We start from the raw sequence: 22,029 nt of genomic DNA, 5'->3' as shown, positions 1-22,029 counted from the left end.
AAGGAGAGGCCGAAAATCCCGAGATTCGTAGCAACGAAAAGTGGGCGCCTTCCTTTAGTGAATATGTGTTACAGTTTACGCTCAAGTGATAGCCCAATCATTTCACACATTTCACAAAACACACATTTAATTTAAAAGCAAATTGTGCAGCGTTGTCACATGCCCCAGAACAACACGCGCGCCTGGACAACTTGATGCTTTACACGTTTTTAATTTCTTCCATTATCCAGGTACGATGTGCATCACGGAAGCAACGCTGGCGTTATTCAGGTTCTCGGCTCCTACTTCGTTCAATATTTCTCTCCAAGTGGATTAAACCCGCTCCCCAAAAGCGTTGTCTTTGTCATCGATATCAGTGGATCAATGAGTGGTGCGAAGATTTCACAAACCCGCCAAGCCATGCATGCTATATTGAACCAACTCCGTGCTGGTGACTTGTTCAATATCGTTCTATTTAGCGGCGCTGTTTCCCAGTGGAAGGCTGACGCAGTCCTGGTAACTAATGGTAATATCCAGGATGCAAAAGCATTTGTGAATGATAGCGTCCACGCAGGAGGAAGCACCAATATCAATGATGCTTTACTGACGGCTCTGAAACTACTGAAGAATACCGCTGAACAACAAGGTTCTGCGATCGCTGGCAAAGTCCCCATGGTACTGTTCCTTACAGATGGACAGCCAACTGATGGAGAGACCACACCTTCAAGGATCCGGGCCAATATTTTAAGGGCTAACGTAATAGAAGCTTCCATCTTTGCCCTGGGGTTTGGATTCAATCTGGACTTTGATTTTCTGAAAGCCCTATCCGCGGAAAATGGAGGAACAGCGCGCAGGATATACCCTGATAAAGACGCTTCTGGCCAGCTTGAAGGCTTCTTTGACGAGATCAGCACGCCTTTATTACTGAAAATCAGATTTGAATATCCTAAAGATGTAGTAGATGTCGCCTATACCACTGCTTCGTCATTTGGGCGCTACTACAAAGGATCGGAGCTTATCGTGAGTGGAAAGCTGAAGGACGTCGCCTCCTCAAGGTTAATGAAAGTGAATGTGCGTGGTGACGCTGGTAGCAGTCTTGTCACGTACTCTCTGTCACGCACTCTCCTCAACTTGACCGTCCCAGCTGATGAAGTGATAATCGAAGATTTCACTGAACGACTGTGGGCTTACATGAAAATCAAGCAGCTACTTATCCAGTTGTTGGTGTCAGAGGATCCGTATGAGCAAGCTCAATTGAAAGCCGAGGCACTACGAATGTCCCTAAAGTATAACTTTGTCACACCGCTTACATCGTTGGTGGTTGTCGAATCCGATTCATATCTAACAGGCACAAGAGGTTCTGGATGCAGACGGTCTTTCGCTGGATTGCCATTCCTTTTTATGCTATTTTTCTTTGTGCAGCTATGCGTCTTCTAATCTCCTTTCAACCTGTGATAACATTTATCGGCTCAGTTGGTTATTTTCGCGCTCTCATTAAGGGAAGCAAGACTAAAAAATCATTATGTAAAATTATGCTTTTAAGTGTTTAAAATAATCATTAATTTTTGCTTTAAGCCGATAGCCTAAAATTGTAAAGTTAAGACAAACGGTTAATAGTAAGGTAGCATTCTTTAAAAAGGTCTTAAATAATAAGAAAAGAAAGCCATTCCCGGCGTGGAGTTTAATCTCTTATCCAGAAGAGTCAACGGTCTTTTCCCTACAGTCTGTCATTTTCGCTTGGTAAATGAAATCGTTTGTGTGATTTGCTTATTTTGTTTTCCTACCCTTCCTCCTTACAAAAGTCCGACACCTCCAACACTTTTTATCTTTCTGTACTTTCTTCTTGCGTCCAACATACACAAAATTTCGCTTTCAACCATGGTTTTTATTCCTGATGAACTCCCCCCCCCCCCCCCCCCCTCTTCCTCTCCTCAAATTTTCCATCACATCGAAAAAACTATTTTGGACGCTATTTTACAACGCTGTTTTTTTAAAGCACCCTTATTTTATTACAAAACCTTATTAGTTCATGACTCCTCTATTTGAATTGATAGGGTCTAGTTAGCCTTCAAAACCAAATTTTCGGCTTTAAAAAAAACTCAGAAACATCCGTGCCTTGTCTTGGAAGGTTTTATTGACGGAAGCCAAAACGCAGTTTGGCATTCAGAAATGTAAAGTGCGAGTTTGCAGAACTATGAAAATCGCAGTAAATTAAGCAAGATGCTTAACGAAAAAGTCGCGTTAATTTAATGCATGTAAACCTAACTTTTGAAAAATTCGCGTTAATTTAGTGTAACGTAAATTTTCTTCGCGTTGTCAACGTGCATTGTTAAGTTCATATAATAAGGTACAATCACCAAGCCAAGGTTTCTTTGAGATAAAACTCAAAAGGCTCAGCAAGGTTCCATCCCTGATGGAGCTCGTTCAGGGAAAAACTAAGCTTTGAGCTAAGAGAAGGTTTCACTGCAGTCGCAAATATTATGGAAAATTGACCTATTAGGCTTCTCAATTTTATAGCTGGGGAGCACATGACTATGGAACCTTTCTTCTCAATGCAGCATGGTTTCGCCGATGAACGAGCCATGTCAGAGTCAGAGACTGGCCCAGGGTTGACTTGTATATCCATGTGAATTGTAAGATCGAAATACTCTTCTTTTCCGGGCAAAATGTAAGCTGGTGGTTCGATGTTTTAGCATCTTGACCGCAGCGTAGCTGAACCGTATAATATTCCTTCCACAGGAGCTTCGATTGATCAAATAAATTAAATTCTCTGATTCCAGTAGCCAAGGGTCGTGTATGGCTCAATTATGTTTTTGCTACTCCAACAACTTAACTGGCTGTCAATAAATGAGATGCTCCAATTTAGAGATTCTGTCATGGCATACAAATGCGCAAACAATTTAGCACCTGGCTACTTATGTATGAAATTTACAGAAAAAATCAGCTGTTCATGATCGCACAACTCGTGATAACAATAAGCTTCATATCCCTTTATAAAAGACTTGTAGCGGTCAACGCACATTTGCCTATAGAGCAGTTTCTCTATGGAACTCTTTAGACGAAGGTTTACAATCCTCCACCTCAGTCAAGGCCTTCAAATGTTCTCTGGAAACCAACATGCTGAATGAAAGAGACAATTTGTGAGATGATTAGCAGTCAATTAGTAGATATGCAGATATTAGTATATTTTATTGGTTTTGTACTGATGTTAGTATTAGTGATTCATATTGTAAATAGTTACTGAAAAGCCTTGCGAGGACTGATTATTAAAGTTTGATTTGATTTGATTTGTGGTATTCAGTCGTTCAATAGCTACCTACCAGCCTTCTTGCAACTCAGAGTTCAGTGCAACTCAGGGTTAGTGACAACAACAACACTCAATTAACAACAATTTATTTGAAAAACAACAGAATGAATGGCTTATCCCGAAATAGTTACAAAACTAATCGAGGTGGGACAAGACGAATACAGGAAAACACTTTGGTTATGGGTGGTTACTCCTACTGAGATTTCAGTTTTTTTCTTGAGCACCCAATAATAATTATTGGGTGCTCAAGAAAAAAACTGAAATCTCAGTAGGAGTAATCATGACAAGCACTATGTTCTGCTGTGTAAATTTGTGACCACTGAATGAATGTATTTTATTTGTTCTCCTCTCTTGGGTCTCTGCACCATATACAATTGGCCCATAAGGTGCAGAATTTTTACTGTCTGCACTCAGTAAACTGTCATGGAGAGGCTCCATCTAGAGTTTTCACCCCGCCCCCCTTATTCTTTCACTTACCAATGCTTACCAAATTAAAATATGGCTCCCCCTTCCCGTTAACATTCCTAAAACCAAAATTTGTATCCTTCCCAGAAGGTGAACCAATTAAGATTGTAGGTGCACAGATGAATTTTGCGATGTTTAATACACAGATAAGAAACGTGTACAAACTTTCGTTGTGTTGAATGGACGGTATACGGTATACGGTAAATACGGTTTCAAAAACTACAAAATAAAAGGAAAATAAACCTATAAACACGGTGTAACTACATAACGACAATAAACTGATGACCAAGACAACTTACTTGTGTTTGTCCGGTAATAAGAAACGTCAAAACGGTAGATACGCCATAAGAACAAACCTAGCTCATGAACACACACGTTTTCGTTTGATCTTTGAGCACATGCTCACTGCACCTGGCCGTAAGGCCTTATGGGAAAAAAGGAACGCGCGCGCTACTCGCGCGACGGAACTGCGCTAACATCCCCGGCCCTTTAAGGAACGATACCGACGTTGCTTAACATGACATAATATAGATTAAGGTCCTTCAAATGTTCAATTAACTTGAAATTGTAACAGTTCGTTATAACAATGTTCTCTCTATGGTTCAGCACTCAGCTCAGCACTTCTTCTCAGCATTCGTCCTCGGTACTCGTTTGATCTTCGTTTGACAGCAGGAGGACAAGCTTGTTAACGGGACGGCGTAGTTCTGAAGTTTGGGTCTTCAACAGGACACTTCGCACCAGTCCCTCTTTGTCTGGTTCCGTCTTGATAACACGGCCCATGACCCACGCGTTTCTTGGTGAATGTTCGTCTTTGATGAGAACAACATCGCCAACGGTCAGATTTTGCACTGGTCGGTCCCATTTTCGCCGTTCTTGCAAGGTCACAATATATTCTCGTTTCCAGCGCGACCAAAACAGGTTGGCGAGATATTGGACTCTGCGCCAGCGTTTTCTTATATACACATCGTTTCGTTGGAACTTTCCAGGTGGGGGAAGTATGATGCTCGTCAGAAGTTGACTTGGTGATAAAGGGTTGAGATCATCTGGATCGCTGGAAGCAAGTGTTAAAGGTCTGGAATTTACAATGGCTTCGACCTCGCAGAGCAGTGTTCTAAACGATTCATCATCCAAACGGGTGCCATGCTCATGTAGTAGGACGGTGAGTACTTTCTTGGTGGTCCGGATCTGACGTTCCCAGACGCCGCCCATGTGGCTTGCCGATGGGGGATTGAAGATCCAATCGGTGCCTTCTTGGCGTAACTTATTCCTGACTTGATCGTTGTCTACTTCCTCGATTGCTTCTCGTAATTCCGCGTTGGCGCCGACAAAATTTGTTCCATTGTCACTTCGGATCTCCCGAACTGGTCCACGGCGGGCAATGAAACGTCTTAGGGCTTGAATGAAAGAGTCCGTTTCGAGTGAATTTGCTGTCTCGATGTGTATCGCTCTGCTTACTAAACAGGTAAACAGACAACCATAGCGTTTCAGTTCCTTGCGTCCTTCTTTGATCAGATATGGGCCGAAGAAGTCGACGCCCGTGAACGTGAACGGTGGGGCTGGTGTTAGGCGATCCTTAGGCAATTCGGCCATCTTTTGCTCGGTTACGGGAGCACGGTTCCGACGACAGGTAACACATTTCGTAATTTGATGGCGGACAGCAGCATTGGCGCCAAGTACCCAGTACTTTTCTCTCAATTTAGCTAGCGTGTGACCACGCCCAGCATGTCCCAGGTGCTCATGGATTTGTCGAATGATGAGTGTGGTGACATGATTCTTACGAGGTAATATGACAGGGTGTTTCGCTTCCTCTGAGAGATCTGCTTGGCTAAGGCGACCGCCGACACAAAGAACGTCTTCCCTGACGAACGGATCTAAACGGTACAGGGAACCAATCTTCTTAAACTCCACTTTCTTTTGTTTCTCCTGGCCCCGTGAATCTGGCTCGCCGTCACTATTGGCCCGGTGAAGGATGTCTAGCTCTTTGCTGAATACTTGAGACTGTACAAACTGGATGATGGCAATTTCGGCTTCGTTTAACTCTTGCACTGAGAGAGGCACGTTGCAATGATCCACGTGTTTCGTTTCGGCTTTCCGTTGCTTCACACTCTCTGGACGTTGCATTGCAACTAGGTCAGCCTGGGTAACTTCTGTCTTCTTCCGATCTTGCCTTCTTCTCAGTAACGTTGCTTTAATGCGTAGAAATACAGCCACTGACAGTTTCAGGCGATACCAGTCTGAACGGTATTCAATTAGCTTGTTTACGCTAGTGGTCGAGTCTTCGGTTACCACTGTTCCGGCAACGACCACCTTCTTAATCTCTGGATCATCCTCAGGGATCTCGCCGATGAGAAAAGGCTGTTGCGGCCATTCCGATACTGGTTTCCATAGGAACTCTGGTCCTTTTATCCAGCGCGAATGCTGTAGGTGCGGTGTTTCTTTCATTCCTCTGGAGGCATCATCAGCAGGATTGTTAAGAGTGTCCACATATCTCCACTGATGAGGACTGGTAAAGTCTCTGATCAACTGGACACGGTTGGAGACAAAGACTTGAAATCTCTTCTGTTCGTTTCCGATGTATCGGAGCACTGTAGTCGAATCCGTATGATAGAAGGTGACATCAGGCTTGGTCTCCAATTCTTCTATCAACATTTGTCCTACGCGGACAGAGACGGTAGCTGCGGTGAGCTCTAATCGGGGAACTGTTACTGTCTTGATTGGTGCGAGGCGGGCCTTGCCCATCAAGAAGGCACAATGGATACGGTTTGCATCATCTTGAAGGCGAAGGTAGCCGGAGCATCCATAGCCTACGGTACTAGCATCGGAGAACAGGTGAAGCTGCCTTGAAACAATCGGTCCAAACTCCCGTGGTTTCAGACAACGGTCAACATGAAACAATTCGAGCGTTGGGAGTTCGTTCTGCCACTTGATCCATTGGTTCCGATATTCTTCTGGAATATCATCGTCCCATCCAAGACTTTTGCTGCGACATAACTCTTGTAAGATCTGTTTAGCTACCAGTGTAAATGGGGCGATAAAGCCTAGAGGATCATAGATCGATGACACGGTTGACAGAATTCCCCGTCTTGTTATCGGTTTGTTGTTAAGGATTATTCGAAATCCAAAACTGTCCGACTGTACACACCATTGTACCCCGAGGGCACGTTCGATAGGGAGATTGTCACGATGGAGGTCCAGAGCCTTAGTTTCCTTTGACCTCTCTTCTTCTGGAATCTGCTCCAAAACACCACGGCGATTGCATGTAAACTTCGTAAGGTGGAATCCACCCTTCTGACACGCTCTGCTGAGATCCTTGATCAACTTTCCAGCAGTGTTCTCGGTGTCCACGGACCGTAAACAGTCATCGACATAGAAATTCTTTCTCAAAGTGTTAGCAACAATGGTGCCATATTCTTCCTCGTTATCACTAGCAGTCTTCTTCAATGCAAAATTGGCAATGCTCGGTGAGGATACTGCGCCGAAGAGGTGCACCACCATCCTGTATTCCTCCAATGGAGCGTCTAGGTCACCATTCGGCCACCATAAGAAACGGAGGAAATCGCACTGTTCAGGCGGTACTCTAACCTGATGGAACATAGCCTCCACATCTCCTAAGAAGGCGACGGGGTCTTCACGAAACCTGATTAATACTCCTACCAAGGAATTCGTGAGGTCGGGACCTTGGAGTAACTGGTCATTAAGGGACACTCCATTGAAACTCGCACTGCAATCAAATACTACGCGTATTCTGTCCGGTTTTTTCGGATGATAAATCCCATGGTGGGGAAGATACCATACTTTGCCGGGCCTTGCTGCGCCTGACTCGTTTGGGACCTTTTGGGCGTAGCCTTTGGCGATAACATCGTTGACAAATTTAGTGTAGTCAGTATGGTACTTTGCATCTCGAAGCATCTTCTTCTTCTGCCAGTTAGCTCTTTTGATTGCTTGTTCTTTGTTGTTGGGCATGGTGATGTCCTGTGCTCGGAAGGGGAGCGGGATCTCATAATGTCCGTTAACGTTGCGGACGCCTTTTTCTGCCATGTCCAAAAACTTCCTGTCTTCTTGTGAGTATCCACGCTCGTCTGGGACTTTGCTTACAGTGTGATCGTTAAAGTCCATTTCAAACATACTCAGCAACGACTTGGGCTCGATGATCTCCTTGTTAAATTTGACTTCCCGTACAGTGATGCGATTCACGGTAATCGTACTGCAACTTTGATCAGTTTCAACTTGCAAGGGGCCACTGACGGTCCAGCCGCGATGGAGGCGGAGGGCAAAGGGGCCGTCACCATGACTGGGTATCACTTCTAATGGTTCCAGGGCAACTGGACAATTGCTGCCGATCAATAAACCTATTTCAAGGTCGGGCCGATGTGCAGGGATTTTCTGAGCAACCTCTGAAAGATGTTCCCAGCGACTTAGGAGTTCAGGTGTTGGAATTTGATGATGGCCTGCTGGAATCTCATCACTCGTGAAGGTACGCGGCAACTCAATGGGATTATTGTCATCTAAGTCTGTGACAACAAGGTCAGCTAGAACGGTGGTTTCAACTCGGCTATGACCGTGCATTGTTCCAAGTTGAAGAACTGTCTCAACGCCTTCTTCACCTATCAGTCTCCTAATGTTTTCGGTTACAAAACAGCCACTGCTACCACCGTCATAGAATGCATAGGTGGTGACTGACTCAGCGTTGCCTTTCTTCCTTATTTTGATGGGGAGAATAGCATGTAAGACAACAGTTTCCTTGTTGATAGTCGCATTGCACACAGTCTCAGATATATCAACACATCCGTTCTCCACCACAGTGGTGGGCTTGACGTTGGAATTGTCGGTCTCACTGTTTCCATCTTTCTTATTTGGTTTGAAATCATCCATGTGGAGTGCCGTGGGGTGTCGTTTTCCACATTTCTGACAGGTTCGTTTTTTCAAACAGTTCCTTGACACGTGATTGGTACCATAACAAGCATAACAGAGCTTCCTGTCTCCGAGGAATGACCTTTTCTCTTCTATTGTCCGCTTTCGGAAGTCATCACAGTCGTCCAAGTCATGAGGCTTGTTGCATAATAGACAGCTTCCTGTGTTAGAGTCACAACATTTAGTGTTCCTCAATGATACTGATGCAGGAGGTGTGTTAACATTTGTTGCGAAACTGCTGCTCCTCTGATTTGGTAGTTGTGTTCTCTTGGTACTATCTCTGATACTACTAGCTTTGTGCTTCTGTTCACTCTTGTTCAGGGCTTGGCTGCCATAAATGGGATCGTTAGCTGATTCAGCGGCTGATTCAACAAATTCTGCGATGTCCTTGAAATCAGCTATCCTTCCTTTCTCCTTTAATTTGACAACTCGGTCACGCCACCTTGACTGTAGGTGAGGCGGAAGCTTTCGGGCAATTGTCTGCATGTTAGTGGGGTGATTCAGCTCCGTCATATGAGACACATTCATCATGGCGTTCTTGCATTTCGTCCGAAAGAATGAGAACCGTTTTAAAGTTAGAGCATCGTCTCTTTGAATCGGTGACCAGCGGAGGGCTTTGCTCACATAAGCCATCGATACCTTAAATGGATCGCCATACTCTTTCGCAAGCAATCTTCTTGCCTCCTTGTATCCTTCACCAGGGTTCATGTGCAACGTTCCGCTGATAAGTTCCTTTGGTTCACCGTCCAAATGCTGTATTAGGTAATACAGCCTATCCGCTGCGCTTACTGTTTTTGACTCAATTCGTGTAGTAAATGCCATGATGAACGTTTGATATTCGATCGGGTCTCCCTTGAACTTTGACACTTCAGGCTGTGGCAATGTCATTGCTGCGGCTAATTGTTGATGTGTAGCTATCAAGACTTCCTGGAAAGAACGGTCCTGAATCTCCGATGTAGAAGGTGCATTGAGATCTGAGGTGGTACTGTTATCTGGAGGCCGGTACTTCGCAATTGAGCCACTTGGGTGAAACTCAGGAGTGAGCGGATCCAGTTTAGGTACAACTGCTTTCGGTGTGATCGGATCTGGTTTGGGTACAACTGCTTTCGGTGTGATTGGATCCGGTTTGGGTACAACTGCCTTCGGTGTGATTGAATCCAGTTTAGAAACAGGTGCATTCGGTGTGCTAGTTTTAGGCTGAATTCGTTCAGACAATGTGTTCGTTGCTTCTTTACTTTCTACATAGTCTGGGTTCTCTTCTAGTTCTAAATCAGCATACACCCTTTCTCTTGCTTTTGCCTTAACTATTTCGGTTTCGAGCCTTAGTGCTTCATCCGCTGGACGGAGGGCTTGTTTCCTTTCTAACATTGTTTTCTCAGCCAGCAGTTCAGCTACTCTTACTTTCTCTTTTTCTCGTGCAGATGTTCTCGATGACTTTGATTGACTAGTGCCCTTCGATGATTTGGATGATACAGATCCCTTGTCTGAAAGATGGTCAAGCTGATCTGTCAAGCGTTGTTTAACAAGGCTAATCCAATCAATGACTTGTCTCCTGAATTCCAAGACAGAATTCTCCTTAGCTTCATGCCGAGAGCTTTCGGTAAACTGTTCATCTTCTGAACTTAACTCTTGATAATGGCGCTCGTATGCCTCTTGGTATTGATTAAACAACGTGTTAAGTAGGATGAGTTCAGATTTCACAAGATGCAAATTATTCTCATCTCCCATTAGATCTGTTAATATGCTCCTTTTCTTGGAAACAGCTGAAATTGCAGATGTTTGATTCTTCTTGAGAAGCCTGAGATACTCTTCCTGTCCCTTTTCGGTTCGCTTTCGTTCTCGCTTGTCCGGAAGTTCATCCGAATTTTCCGCAGAGCCTACGTTCGCGGTGGACTGGGCCCGACTCAACTCATCGGCCATACTCGATTTGTTTACGAATCCACAAAGCAAGATGTACAGCCACAAATTCGCGTACATTCACGGTCTGTTCCTCCAATATCAGCCAGATAAACCCATAGTACGGTGAAACGTAGAATTTTTGAAACTAATGTAGGTGCACAGATGAATTTTGCGATGTTTAATACACAGATAAGGAACGCGTACAAACTTTCGTTCCGTTGAATGGACGGTATACGGTATACGGTAAATACGGTTTCAAAAACTACAAAATAAAAGGAAAATAAACCTATAAACACGGTGTAACTACATAACGACAATAAACTGATGACCAAGACAACTTACTTGTGTTTGTCCGGTAATAAGAAACGTCAAAACGGTAGATACGCCATCAGAACAAACCTAGCTCATGAACACACACGTTTTCGTTTGATCTTTGAGCACATGCTCACTGCACCTGGCCGTAAGGCCTTATGGGAAAAAAGGAACGCGCGCGCTACTCGCGCGACGGAACTGCGCTAACAAAGATGTTGTGACAACATCTACTCAGGGTTCATTCAGAAAAATGAAGGATTTTGTCAAAATGAGTAGGTTTAGATCTCTTATTAAAAGCACTTACTGGTGCTTTGTACCAAGCCTTTATTTTAGTTGAGGGGTATTTGACACTACTCCAAACACTTTTCACACGAGTGCTGGTATCCCATAATCCACTTCTATTCTACTATTTCAAGTGTTTTGCTTGCTCTTAAAAGTTATCTACAGGTGTCATTGTAAACTAACCTTAACATCCCCGGCCCACTTTTCAAATACAGTAGACTGGTTACTAAATCATGGAGTTGTACACTGGCTGTAAGGTTTTTATCAGTTTTATGATAATATTTTGATTGGTAGATTAATCTTACTTGGAAATATTACCTTTTTCACTCTAGTTAACCCCCTTGATCACCAAACAACACATAAAAATAAAAACCAGCATTACAATCAACTTCAATAATGTCAGATTTAATTTTTCTGTACAGCCAGAGAAGATAAACTTAAATGAGGAAAACCAGTTTACTCTCACTTAGGCCTCATAATGACCTGTGCATTATTATTGTCAATGGAAACCTGATCAATAAGGAGCATGCATGGCATTTGCGATGCCATGTGTAAAAGGATAATTGAAAATTCCTTAGCAAACATATTTCTAAACTCAAATGCCAAATCTTTCCAAGCAAAAGAGGTGTACCAGAAAAAGTTAACCCCCAGAGACTCCCCAATCAAAAAATCTCAACCCCAAAAGTCTTTGTGTCTCCCTGCCTCTAAACTGTCTTTATCCCCCCGCCCCCACTCCCTGCCAATGACTTCACTCCCACAGCAAAAACACAGTGACACAAACACAATTTAATCAGAATCATTCAGTACCAAATGATACCAATTTTAAGTCAGTACTGAAGGACTGGTTACAAAATCTGCCTCCTCAATTGCCTTTTCTATAGCTGTTAGTAATCGACTGAATGGTGTCAGAACTTGAGCTTAAAATGTAAAAACCTTGAACAGACTGTTGAAGAATAATATTGTTCCACAAAAAGGCATGGCTACATGAAACAGTCAAACCGTTGTAGGTTTTCAGGGAAACTGGGATGAAATTGTTTGAAATAGTCGGGGAATATTGTTTATTATAAAAGGTATGCCAGAAATTTCTATGGATGAATGCAAATATTATGATTGAAAATTACACAAATAAGCTCGCTCTCTTGTATTAAAATGTTAAAACGCTGAGCACCGAGCCATGAAAGATGAAAGGCGTTCTAGATGAAAAGCTATGCTTTCACGATCTCCGAAGCGTTTCCCACAGTGTACATGGACAATACAGGAGACATTAACATTGCCTACTGTTATCAATAACAGTCTTTGAAAATGCACTGGAACATAAACAGGAAACAGAAAGCGTCAGGAACAATGGTGTAGTCGATTTTCTTTGTATCCCCGCTGGTCAAATGGAACAGTGGACCTTTCGAGTTTTAAAAAGTGAGCTATATTACTTTCTCTGTTTATGATGAGACAATCTGCAAACAGTTTCATTTAAATGCACTGCCACTAATTATAACGTTGCTGATCCATCTGAAATTGGTTGTTTTGGTGCGTGTGCTTATAGATCCGGAAAGCTCATACAAAGCCACTCTGACGACAATAGATGAATTGTGCTGAGGAGGCAATCAGTTTGGCTGTTTACCAGGCACGTACGCAACGAGAAAGGTTTCAGTGTCAAGCAAAATGAGGCCGCTTTTTTGCATCTCTATCCTCCTAAGCTTTGTCGATTTGGCAAGCACCAAAATATTCACGGCTGATGTCGACCCGCGTTCAAATCGTCTCCCGAGAAATGTGCAAAATAACGATCTAGCACCGCTGAGTCTGCAGATAGCTTCCAAAATATCTTCACGGTTTGCTAACACGCTTGTGACGAGCATAATGGTGAACAAATCCCCGAGGAACCAAGAAGCAAAATTTCTTGTTCAGCTCCCAGAAACTGCCTTTATTTCCAATTTCTCGATGGTGGTGGATGGCAAACTCTATATTGGCGTGGTGAAAGAAAAGGATGCTGCGAAAGAAGAGTACGAGAAAGCGAAGGACGAGAGTTTAAACACGGGCCTTGTCAGCCAGTCAAGTGATGTAGCCGTACGAGGTATGGACCTGTTTGAAATCGCTTTCAATGTTGCACCGAACAGTACCGCAGAATTCCGCTTAAATTATCAACAACTTTTGCAAAGGAAAAAAGGATACTACGAACAAGTGATTAGCGTTCGGCCGAAACAGGTAGTTCCAGTTTTGAAGGTTGTCGTCGATATCGAGGAACCACAGCCCCTGAGCTATGTTGACGTGATGAAAATTCGCAAGGATCCGAGTGACGCCCTCGAGAAGGGGAACCCGTTTGCTGTGGTGAGAGAAACTTCACCAAAATCAATGCACATCGAATACAGTCCAAGCGAAGAAAAGCAAGGACTCCAGGGAATTTACGGAGATTTCATTGTGAGGTAAACAAAATGACTTTGATGATCTGAAGCTTCGTGCGGCGATGCACTTCCGCATTGAAAATCACACGATCCAAAATATGTGTACGTAAAACAAATAGCTTACAGTCTAAATTTTGTCGTGAAACGCCTGAGAATTAAGCGATAGCTATTTTGCGAGATCGTTTATTTATTGATCTATTATTTTTACATTTTTTTGTTTTTTTATTTATTTTGTTGGAGGTCATAACGATGTTATTGGACTGGACGCGGGATTGTGGAGGACGGTTTGATTCTCAGTGGATCTCACATGCCGATCTCAGTTTTTTCTTGGCATTTTGCGGATTGTAAGACATTTATGGGAATGTAAAACCTAAAATTAAAGCGCAAGGCATTTTATTGAACTACATTTTTAAACGTTACAACAACAGTCAATTAAAAGCTAAAAAAAAAGGATAACCTCTGTTCCGTAGCATGAGACTTTTGCGTAGTTTTTATTTATTTTGGCAATTGTTTTTTTCTATTTAGGTAACATAATTTTTCCGATTCGACATATTTAACATTGTTTGCTCAAACTAATTTTTACAGATTTTCTGCTTTAAACAGCAAAACACTAACAACAAAAAATTAAAGTTAAAAAAGAGCTAGAAAACAAAATTTTGTTCATGGCTAATCCTGCTGCAGTTGTTGTGTGATCACGTTCAAAAGCAACTTTCAATGCATGTCTTCTACAATCTTTGGAGAAGGAGCAAAACTTCCTATAAATTCCTTAGACAACAACTAAATTTTAAAAAAAGCATGTCTGTGCATGTTGTTTTCCTGTGAAAACAGCCAAAAGGTCCAATATCGCCGTATTGTTAAACTCAAGTACACTTTCATTACAGTAAAAGAATATTCATGACTGTAGGGAGTTGATTTTTGTGGAGAGAGTTGGTTGTTTTTGCCCGCGTTTTCTGTTTTTTTTTTTTTCTTTTCCCAGGTTTTATTTTTCATTATTTATTGTTTCGAGGAAATTTAATAAAAAAGTTGAGAAAATCACATTTATTCGATTCCGCGGAAACTTCTTGCTACACGTTTTTTTAATTTATTTTTTTACTCTAAACCTAAAAAAGGAAGCATTTTTGCATAGTTTATGACTATGCGGGAAAAGAAGAATGATATAACCTGGGGCTGTTAAAATCCAAAAACAAAATTTGGGTAAACACGCATATTTCGTGATAATCTAGCAAAAATAATTCTAAAAAGCTTTACCATGGTATTCTTTCCCCAAACTGAAATTTAACTACCTCTGAAATATGCGTGGTTTGTTGCTAAAATCTGCTTTCCCATATTGTCATAAGCCGCGCGAAAAAACAAACTTTGTATTATATAAATAGTACGGACCTTCATTGAGAAAGCAGAGGTTCTCAGAAAATCCCGAGATGCCTAGTAACAAAGGGAGGCGCCTTCCTTTAGTGAATATGTGTTGCGAGTTACGCTCAAGTGATAGCCCAATCATTTCACACATTTCACAAAACACACATTTAATTATAAAGCAAATTGTGCAGCGTTATCACATGCCCCAGAACAACACGCGCGCCTGGAAAACTTCATGCTTTACACGTTTTTAATTTCTTCCATATTCCAGGTACGATGTGCATCACGGAAGCAACGCTGGCGTTATTCAGGTTCTCGGCTCCTACTTCGTTCAATATTTCTCTCCAAGTGGATTAAACCCGCTCCCCAAAAGCGTTGTATTTGTCATCGATATCAGTGGATCAATGAGTGGTGCGAAGATTTCACAAACCCGCCAAGCCATGCATGCTATATTGAACCAACTCCGTGCTGGTGACTTGTTTAATATCGTTCTATTTAGCGGCGCTGTTTCCCAGTGGAAGGCTGACGCAGTCATGGCTACTAATGGTAATATCCAGGATGCAAAAGCATTTGTGAATGATCACGTCCACGCAGGAGGAAGCACCAATATCAATGATGCTTTGCTGGCGGCTCTGAAACTACTGAAGAATACCGCTGAACAACAAGGCTCTGCGATCGCTGGCAAAGTGCCCATGGTACTGTTCCTTACTGATGGACAGCCAACTGCTGGAGAGACCACGCCTTCAAGGATCCGGGCCAATATTTTGAGGGCTAATGTAATAGAAGCTTCCATCTTTGCCCTGGGGTTTGGATTCAATCTGGACTTTGATTTTCTGAAAGCCCTATCCGCGGAAAATGGAGGAACAGCACGCAGGATATACCAAGATGAAGACGCTTCTGGCCAACTTGAAGGCTTCTTTGACGAGATCAGCACGCCTTTATTGCTGAAAATCAGATTTGAATATCCTAAAGACGTAGTAGATGTCGCCTATACCACTGCTTCGTCATCTGGGCGCTACTACAAAGGATCGGAGCTTATCGTGAGTGGAAAGCTGAAGGACGTCGCCTCCTCAAGGTTAATGAAAGTGAATGTGCGTGGTGACGCTGGTAGCAATCCTGTCACGTACTCTCTGTCACGCACTCTTCTTAACTTGACCGTCCCAGCTGATAAAGTGATAATCGAAGATTTCACTGAACGACTGTGGGCTTACATGAAAATCAAGCAGCTACTTATCCAGTTGTTGGTGTCAGAGGATCCGAATGAGCAAGCTCAATTGAAAGCCGAGGCACTACGAATGTCCCTAAAGTATAACTTTGTCACACCGCTTACATCGCTGGTGGTTGTCGAATCCGATTCATACCTAACAGCCATAAGAGCAAACAACGACGCGATCAGCCCGACCTCTGGATGCAGACGGTCTTTCGCTGGATTGCCGGTCCTTTTTATGCTATTTTTCTTTGCGCAGTTATGCGTCTTCTAAGCTCCTTTTAACCTGTGATAACATTTATCGGCTCAGTTGGTTATTTTCGCGCTCCCATTAGGGAAAACAAGACTAAAAATCATTTTGTAAAATTGCACTTTTAAGTGTTTAAAAAATCATTAATTTTCGCTCTAGGCCAATAGCCTAAAATTGTAAAGTTAAGCAAACGGTTAATAGTAAGGTAGCATTCTTTAAAAAGGTCTTAAATAGTAAGAAAAGAATGCCTTTTCCGGTGTGGAGTTTAATCTCTTATCCAGAAAAGTCAACGGTCTTTTCCCTACAGTCATTTTTGCTTGGTAAATGGAATCGTTCGCTTGATTTGCTTATTTTGTTTCCTACCCTTCCCCCTTACAAAATTCAGACACCTACAATACTTTTTATCTTTCTGTACTTTCTTCTTGCGTCCAACATACACAAAATGTCGCTTTCAACGATGGTTTATATTCCCGATGCCCCCTCCCCTCAAATTTTCCATCACGTCGAAAAAACTATTTTAGACACTTCACCCTGGACTAAGCCTCTGCGTTTCCTTCTGTTATTTCACGTTTTTTTCACCGACAAAGTATTGATGTCTTCGTCTTAAGAGGTGCTATAATCACCGCAGTTCATCTCAAAACGGGGCATCACGAATCAAACCGCTATCAAACGTAGTAAAGGTTACTTTCCTTTAATGCACGTAGGTTAAGCAGTCGCTAATTACGATGTAAATAATAATTATCACAATAATTAAATAAGGCTTTGATGAAACCATTTTTTATATTAAAATAAACAATGGTTTTATAAATGTAAGAATAAGAAGAAAAATAAACAAGCAAAATTAGATAGTAAAAATATATGCAACAAAAATGCGCAAAGAAGGATGCAACCGCGGAATTATGACAATAGCGTTATAGCTTGTGGGAAAAAAGCTGTTTTTATGTCTCTCCGGGGCAGAAAAATCAATCTGCGTTTGGCTCGCATGTAGTATTTGTGCTCATTACAACTGATGTTGTATGTATTTTTTTTAGATGGGATGCGTCATTAGTAGTATCTGCTCTGGCTCGCGCTTGGTTCCCACATTCCGTTTGGCGCTTAACTTTCCAACACATTCTCTTCAGCGCCATTAAGAGCTAGGTCTCTTTTCGGTACACGTTCGAGCTCATTATCAAGGTAACTAGTTATAGCGCCCCACATAGGCGATGTGTACTTCAAGAGCGGTCGCATCCTTGTGCAGTTCATAGTCCTGGCCCCAGTTGTTCAAAGGCCGGATAACTTTATCCGCTGGATAAGGCACTCTTCAGCGTCTAAAATATACTTCACGTTAAATGCTGTCCAAGGTTTTCGTACACTCCCAAACTAAGCTCTGGTTAGAGTATGCATATTCGCTTGTGCACGGGGAAATACTGAAATCTTTGCACAGATTGAAACTGTCGGATAGTGACTTATCCACTGGATAAAGCTATCCAGCCTTTGAACAACTGGGGCCTGATGAATATTACAACGACAATGACGTTATTTACTGATATATATGTATACAAAGGATGGTCAAAGCGTGTTTGTGACAATTCATTTGCCACATTAGTCTGTTGTGTTATTTTGTACATTTATTCTCATGGAAATAGATGTTTTGTCGCGCAAAAATCATTTCAAGCTAAAATTTCAAGCTATTTAATGGGTGCACTTAATATGGGGCCTAACTCTGTTGTGCAGTCCCTCATGCCCACCTTCCTTATTTTTTATTTTACTTTAATTACAATTTCCAATACATATACTATATACATGATTTTAATCTACTGTATCAACTTTATCTTAACTAGAGAAGGTGGAAGTATAATTATATAAAAAAATACGTTTTTCTGGATCTTTGCCGGTTTGGCTTACACCGCCAACAAAAGTCAAGTTGAACCTAAAAAGTGTTATAGAGGTTAGCAAAAGATCGTCATGATATTTCAATGCAAGTAAGGTATATAATGGCAATGTATCTTGTGCGTAAGCTTTTTTTTAATATAAACTAAAGGTAAATAAGCAATTAAAATTTTAAATTAAAGTACCAGTTGCAAGTTCTTTTTGTGATTATCAATAACTCGTCACGAAGTAGACGCTGATTTCTTTAAGGGTGGTTCCATCACACAGTTGCTCATTACAGATAGTAAGAGGGGGTCTCACGTTCTAGATCCGGCTGGAACATACAACCACTTTGCTATCTCATGGCCGATCGAAGTATCATAATTTTAAAAGTGACTCCATGAGAATATTTGAAAACTGAAGAGCGAAAAATTCTTTCACTGGCTTCGATATATCAGTCATTGCAAGTCGAATTCTCTAAAAAGTATATGAAAAACTAGAAGGTCACCATGCTCGTTCAGGAGAAGACACCAGTCATCTCTCTGTCGAACTAAGCCTCGAGGCAAAATCGCAATGCGTCTTTAGGTGCGCAGGCTCGCGCGTGCGTCAATGCACAAGAAATTATGCGCAGTAGGAATGCACAAAGCACTACAAGGAAATCCACCCTGAAAGTGAGCTGAAGGTTAACTTGGACAGTTAAGGTGATTTCCTCGGAAATTAAGTCGTTAAGGTTTTCTCGAACTTTTGCTCGAGCTCATTGTTTACTGGTTATTATTGTATCTTTCAGTTAGTGGTACGGGCGGTGTGATTGGTCAATTTTGCGGGTCGTATTTCACTGTACAGATTGTTAAATTTGAAAGTTTCCTTTGCCGTGCGCTTGGTAACCTCAGAGATATAATAAATATCTTACTAACCTCGTTTTCTCGGTCCGTACTGCAAGTTACGGATTCTCGGTCCGTAACTTACTGTACGGACCGAGAAAACGAGGTTAGTAACAGGAAAATTCCAACTTGCGCGCAACAATGACGCAAGAAATTACGCGCAGTAAGAATTCGCAATGCAATTCTATAGAATAACTGAAAGTGCCAAAACTAACCTTCGTATCTGTTCTTAAACATCTAAACTAAACAAAGTTTGTAAAATGAGCAAGGGAATTAGTGATAATACTCTTTAAAGTAGTAAAGATTTTGCTGAAGGTTGGAATTCAAGGCAATTTCCCCTAGCTTTGCATTCTAACGAACTTAACTAATGATTTCTTTTTGAAAATTCACATGGCATGCGCGCGCTCTTCGTCATCAATTCCCTTTTGTTAAGTCAGACGTATCCAGGTAATACTTGTTCGATGGAAAAACAGTTGCTGTTTGTCACGTTTATTTTGCGAAGAGAAAAGATTTATTTTGCGTCTTCTGATTTGGAATAACGTCCAAAAACCGACAAAATACGTCCAAACGGGAAAATGTCCCGTGAAAATCATCGTAGTTTTCCAGAAAGGAAAGCGGAGAAAATAAATTCAGAGTGGAACTCTGGAGCAAACACCAACAAGCCTTCCGGCCTTTTACTTGCAGAGAAACTAAATCTGCCAGTTATGAAACCAACAGTAATTCAAGCGTTGCCAACTGCTCAACGAACACTTCCAAGCCTTCAGTCAATACAGAAGCGAAGTACTCCGAACAGCCCGACAAAGAATAGGAAAGCAGTACCGAAACCTACATCTACAGGAAGGCGAATTCTTCCTAGTCTTCCAAGGATTGAGGATTTTACTCTTCCGAGAATTCAGCTGACCGCAATGAAAAAAGATAAGTGTTCAACGCTCACGACGATTCTTCAGACCTCGCTCGAGGAACAAAGTCTAAGGAGTGCACATATGTCAGCGGCCAAGGTAGGCACGAGAACGAAAAGGGTGAGACGAGTTCTGCCGAGTATTCCACCTACAGAGACACGAATTCCGAGAATGCCACCGACGGAGATACGAGACCAGTCGAGTATCCAACCGACTGTGGTTAAGCCGCTGACAAAATTCAGAGGTGCGCGCCGGAAACCAATGCTACCTAGCCTTCCGACAATAGAAGAACAAGCGTCCCCTTCGCTAGTGGAGGAGACAACACCGTTGGCCTCGGTTGATCGTAGCGATCAAGATTCAGCACTCGCAGAGAACAAGGCATCACTTGTGCTGAAAGAAGGAGAGACCATTTCTGGTCTACAGCAAAAGCGGGAATCAAGCCTTCGACAAGAAGAGAAAGATGAGACACTGAGCCGAAAGAAGAACCAACAGGACATTCAGCCTAGAAAGAAAGAGCTACAAAAGAAACCAAAGAAGGCTGTTAAAGAAACCCAAACAAGTATCCATCCCGTGGACAAGGAATCACGTCCTGGCCTCAAACCGATTGATAAAGATAAGGACATGACACAAGAGAGAAGACGAAGGAAAGAGAACAGAGCGAGCCATCCATGGGTAAAGCCAACGTCAGCCAGTCCTGACACCGTAGCAAAAGAGAAATTTTCGCCGCTCAGACCGACAAAGTGTCAAGAAGTACAGGTTTCTGAATCAGTAGTGGAAGAAGCGGTTCCAAGACCTACATCAAGGAGCAAAGTCAGACCAGACTACCTGAGAGAAGACGTATTACTGTCAAGCGTGAAGCAGTGCAGGGAGAGTTACCATTCGAAAGCAAAAGAGGAGTCAGTAAGCTTTACAGCAATGCACAGAGACACGGAAGTAAGGGCTCAAGTAGCAAAGAATCAAAGGCTGTCAATAGCGACAGCTAAAGGAACGAAGGACTGTCATAAAATTTCAGAGAAAGGAGCATTGCCACGTCTTCAGGGGACAGTGGAAATGATCAAGAACAGTCGGCAATCAAGAGACAAAGAAGTGTTTCCACGCTTGAGAAAAAGAGAAGCTGAACATGCGCTGGACCAGAAGGCTCTATGGCCACCGTCAGCGAAAGGAAATAATGCGATTGATCAGTGCTCAGAGAGAGAAGAAACGAAGAAATCTAAGCAGGGAGAAGAAGAAAATAAGGTGAGCCGAATCGGAACGAAATTATCACGGATGGATAGCTATGCATTGCTGAGCCGTAAGTGGAAAGAGTCGTTATCACAGCTGCATAATTCTAAGAATCGAGAAAACGAGGAAAAGCGGAGCTGTCGACCAACTGTGAATCGAAGCGATAAGAAGCAGTTGTCGGCAGGTAGTTATGCAATGCTGAACCTAAAGAGGAAAGAGTTTGAAGCGCTGACGCCGAGTCTTGAACTTATAGCTGGGAGACATCAGACATCAGCAAAAGGTGGAAACGATCGAATTTTGACGGTGAAGCCGGCCTTGCCAGGCATTGGGCCCACACACGAATCGACGGTGGGGGTGCCTCATCCACCGACAGCACCGAAGATACAAAAAGGACTGCCGAGCCCTAGGCCGATTGTGAAAAGAGTACACACGGGGATCCAGGCAACAATGAAACGACCACTGCCGCACATTCAACCGATTGTAAAACAAGCTTTGCCAGGCCTTAATTCATCCAGCCTACAGGAGTTAGTAAAGAAGCCTCTACCAAGTGTGCAACCGCAAGAGGACTTTTGTTCACCTGGGGCTGTTCAAGCAACAGCGAAATCTGATTCGGAAACATTGACGGCAGAGACCGAGAGAAATACATTGGCTGAACAGCAGTGAATTGATTAACAATATTTGATACAGTGATATATTTCTTTGAGTTTTTTTTTTAGCGAACTAAGTGAATATATATTTTAGCTTAATGATGAGAGTTTTTTTTTTTTCATTTTCCCGGCAATTCAACTATGATAGTTCTTCATATGCCTGATATCAGGG

General features: G+C 42.4%; 3 protein-coding genes across 3 annotated transcripts in view; 2 read left to right on the top strand and 1 right to left on the bottom strand.

Annotated features, from left to right (window-relative positions):
• LOC146476261 (inter-alpha-trypsin inhibitor heavy chain H4-like) overlaps window positions 1–1,645 on the top strand; it is a 6,826-nt gene extending 5,181 nt beyond the window's left edge. The window contains exon 2 of the mRNA XM_085114796.1: window positions 231–1,645. Coding sequence (XP_084970922.1) covers window positions 231–1,416 — 1,186 coding nt within the window. The 3' untranslated portion in view covers window positions 1,417–1,645. The remainder of the gene's footprint in view (window positions 1–230) is intronic.
• A 2,733-nt stretch (window positions 1,646–4,378) lies between these two features.
• LOC146476260 (uncharacterized) lies at window positions 4,379–10,582 on the bottom strand. The gene has a single exon (XM_085114690.1). It carries the CDS (start codon window positions 10,580–10,582, stop codon window positions 4,379–4,381), a length of 6,204 nt encoding a protein of 2,067 aa, XP_084970816.1.
• A 1,975-nt stretch (window positions 10,583–12,557) lies between these two features.
• Window positions 12,558–18,411, top strand: LOC146476259 (inter-alpha-trypsin inhibitor heavy chain H4-like). Its single transcript, XM_085114791.1, has 2 exons — window positions 12,558–13,572; window positions 15,176–18,411. The coding sequence occupies exons 1-2, from the start codon at window positions 12,815–12,817 to the stop codon at window positions 16,383–16,385; spliced, it is 1,968 nt and encodes a 655-aa protein (XP_084970917.1). The 5' UTR covers window positions 12,558–12,814; the 3' UTR covers window positions 16,386–18,411.
• The last annotated feature ends 3,618 nt before the right edge of the window (window positions 18,412–22,029 follow it).

The sequence above is a fragment of the Pavona decussata genome, unplaced genomic scaffold (genome assembly GCF_977016875.1).
Source record: "Pavona decussata unplaced genomic scaffold, jaPavDecu1.1 SCAFFOLD_78, whole genome shotgun sequence".
Lineage (NCBI taxonomy): Eukaryota > Metazoa > Cnidaria > Anthozoa > Scleractinia > Agariciidae > Pavona > Pavona decussata.
Note: the sequence above shows the minus strand (reverse complement) of the source record. Positions and strands in the feature narration are given on the sequence as shown.

Bases quoted from the DNA above. Each gene is read 5' to 3' on its own strand.
- LOC146476260 (XM_085114690.1), bottom strand. From the start codon at position 10,582: ATGGCCGATGAGTTGAGTCGGGCCCAGTCCACCGCGAACGTAGGCTCT.
- LOC146476259 (XM_085114791.1), top strand. From the start codon at position 12,815: ATGAGGCCGCTTTTTTGCATCTCTATCCTCCTAAGCTTTGTCGATTTG. The intron at 13,573-15,175 runs GTAAACAAAATG...TCCATATTCCAG, and splicing joins TACGGAGATTTCATTGTGAG to GTACGATGTGCATCACGGAA.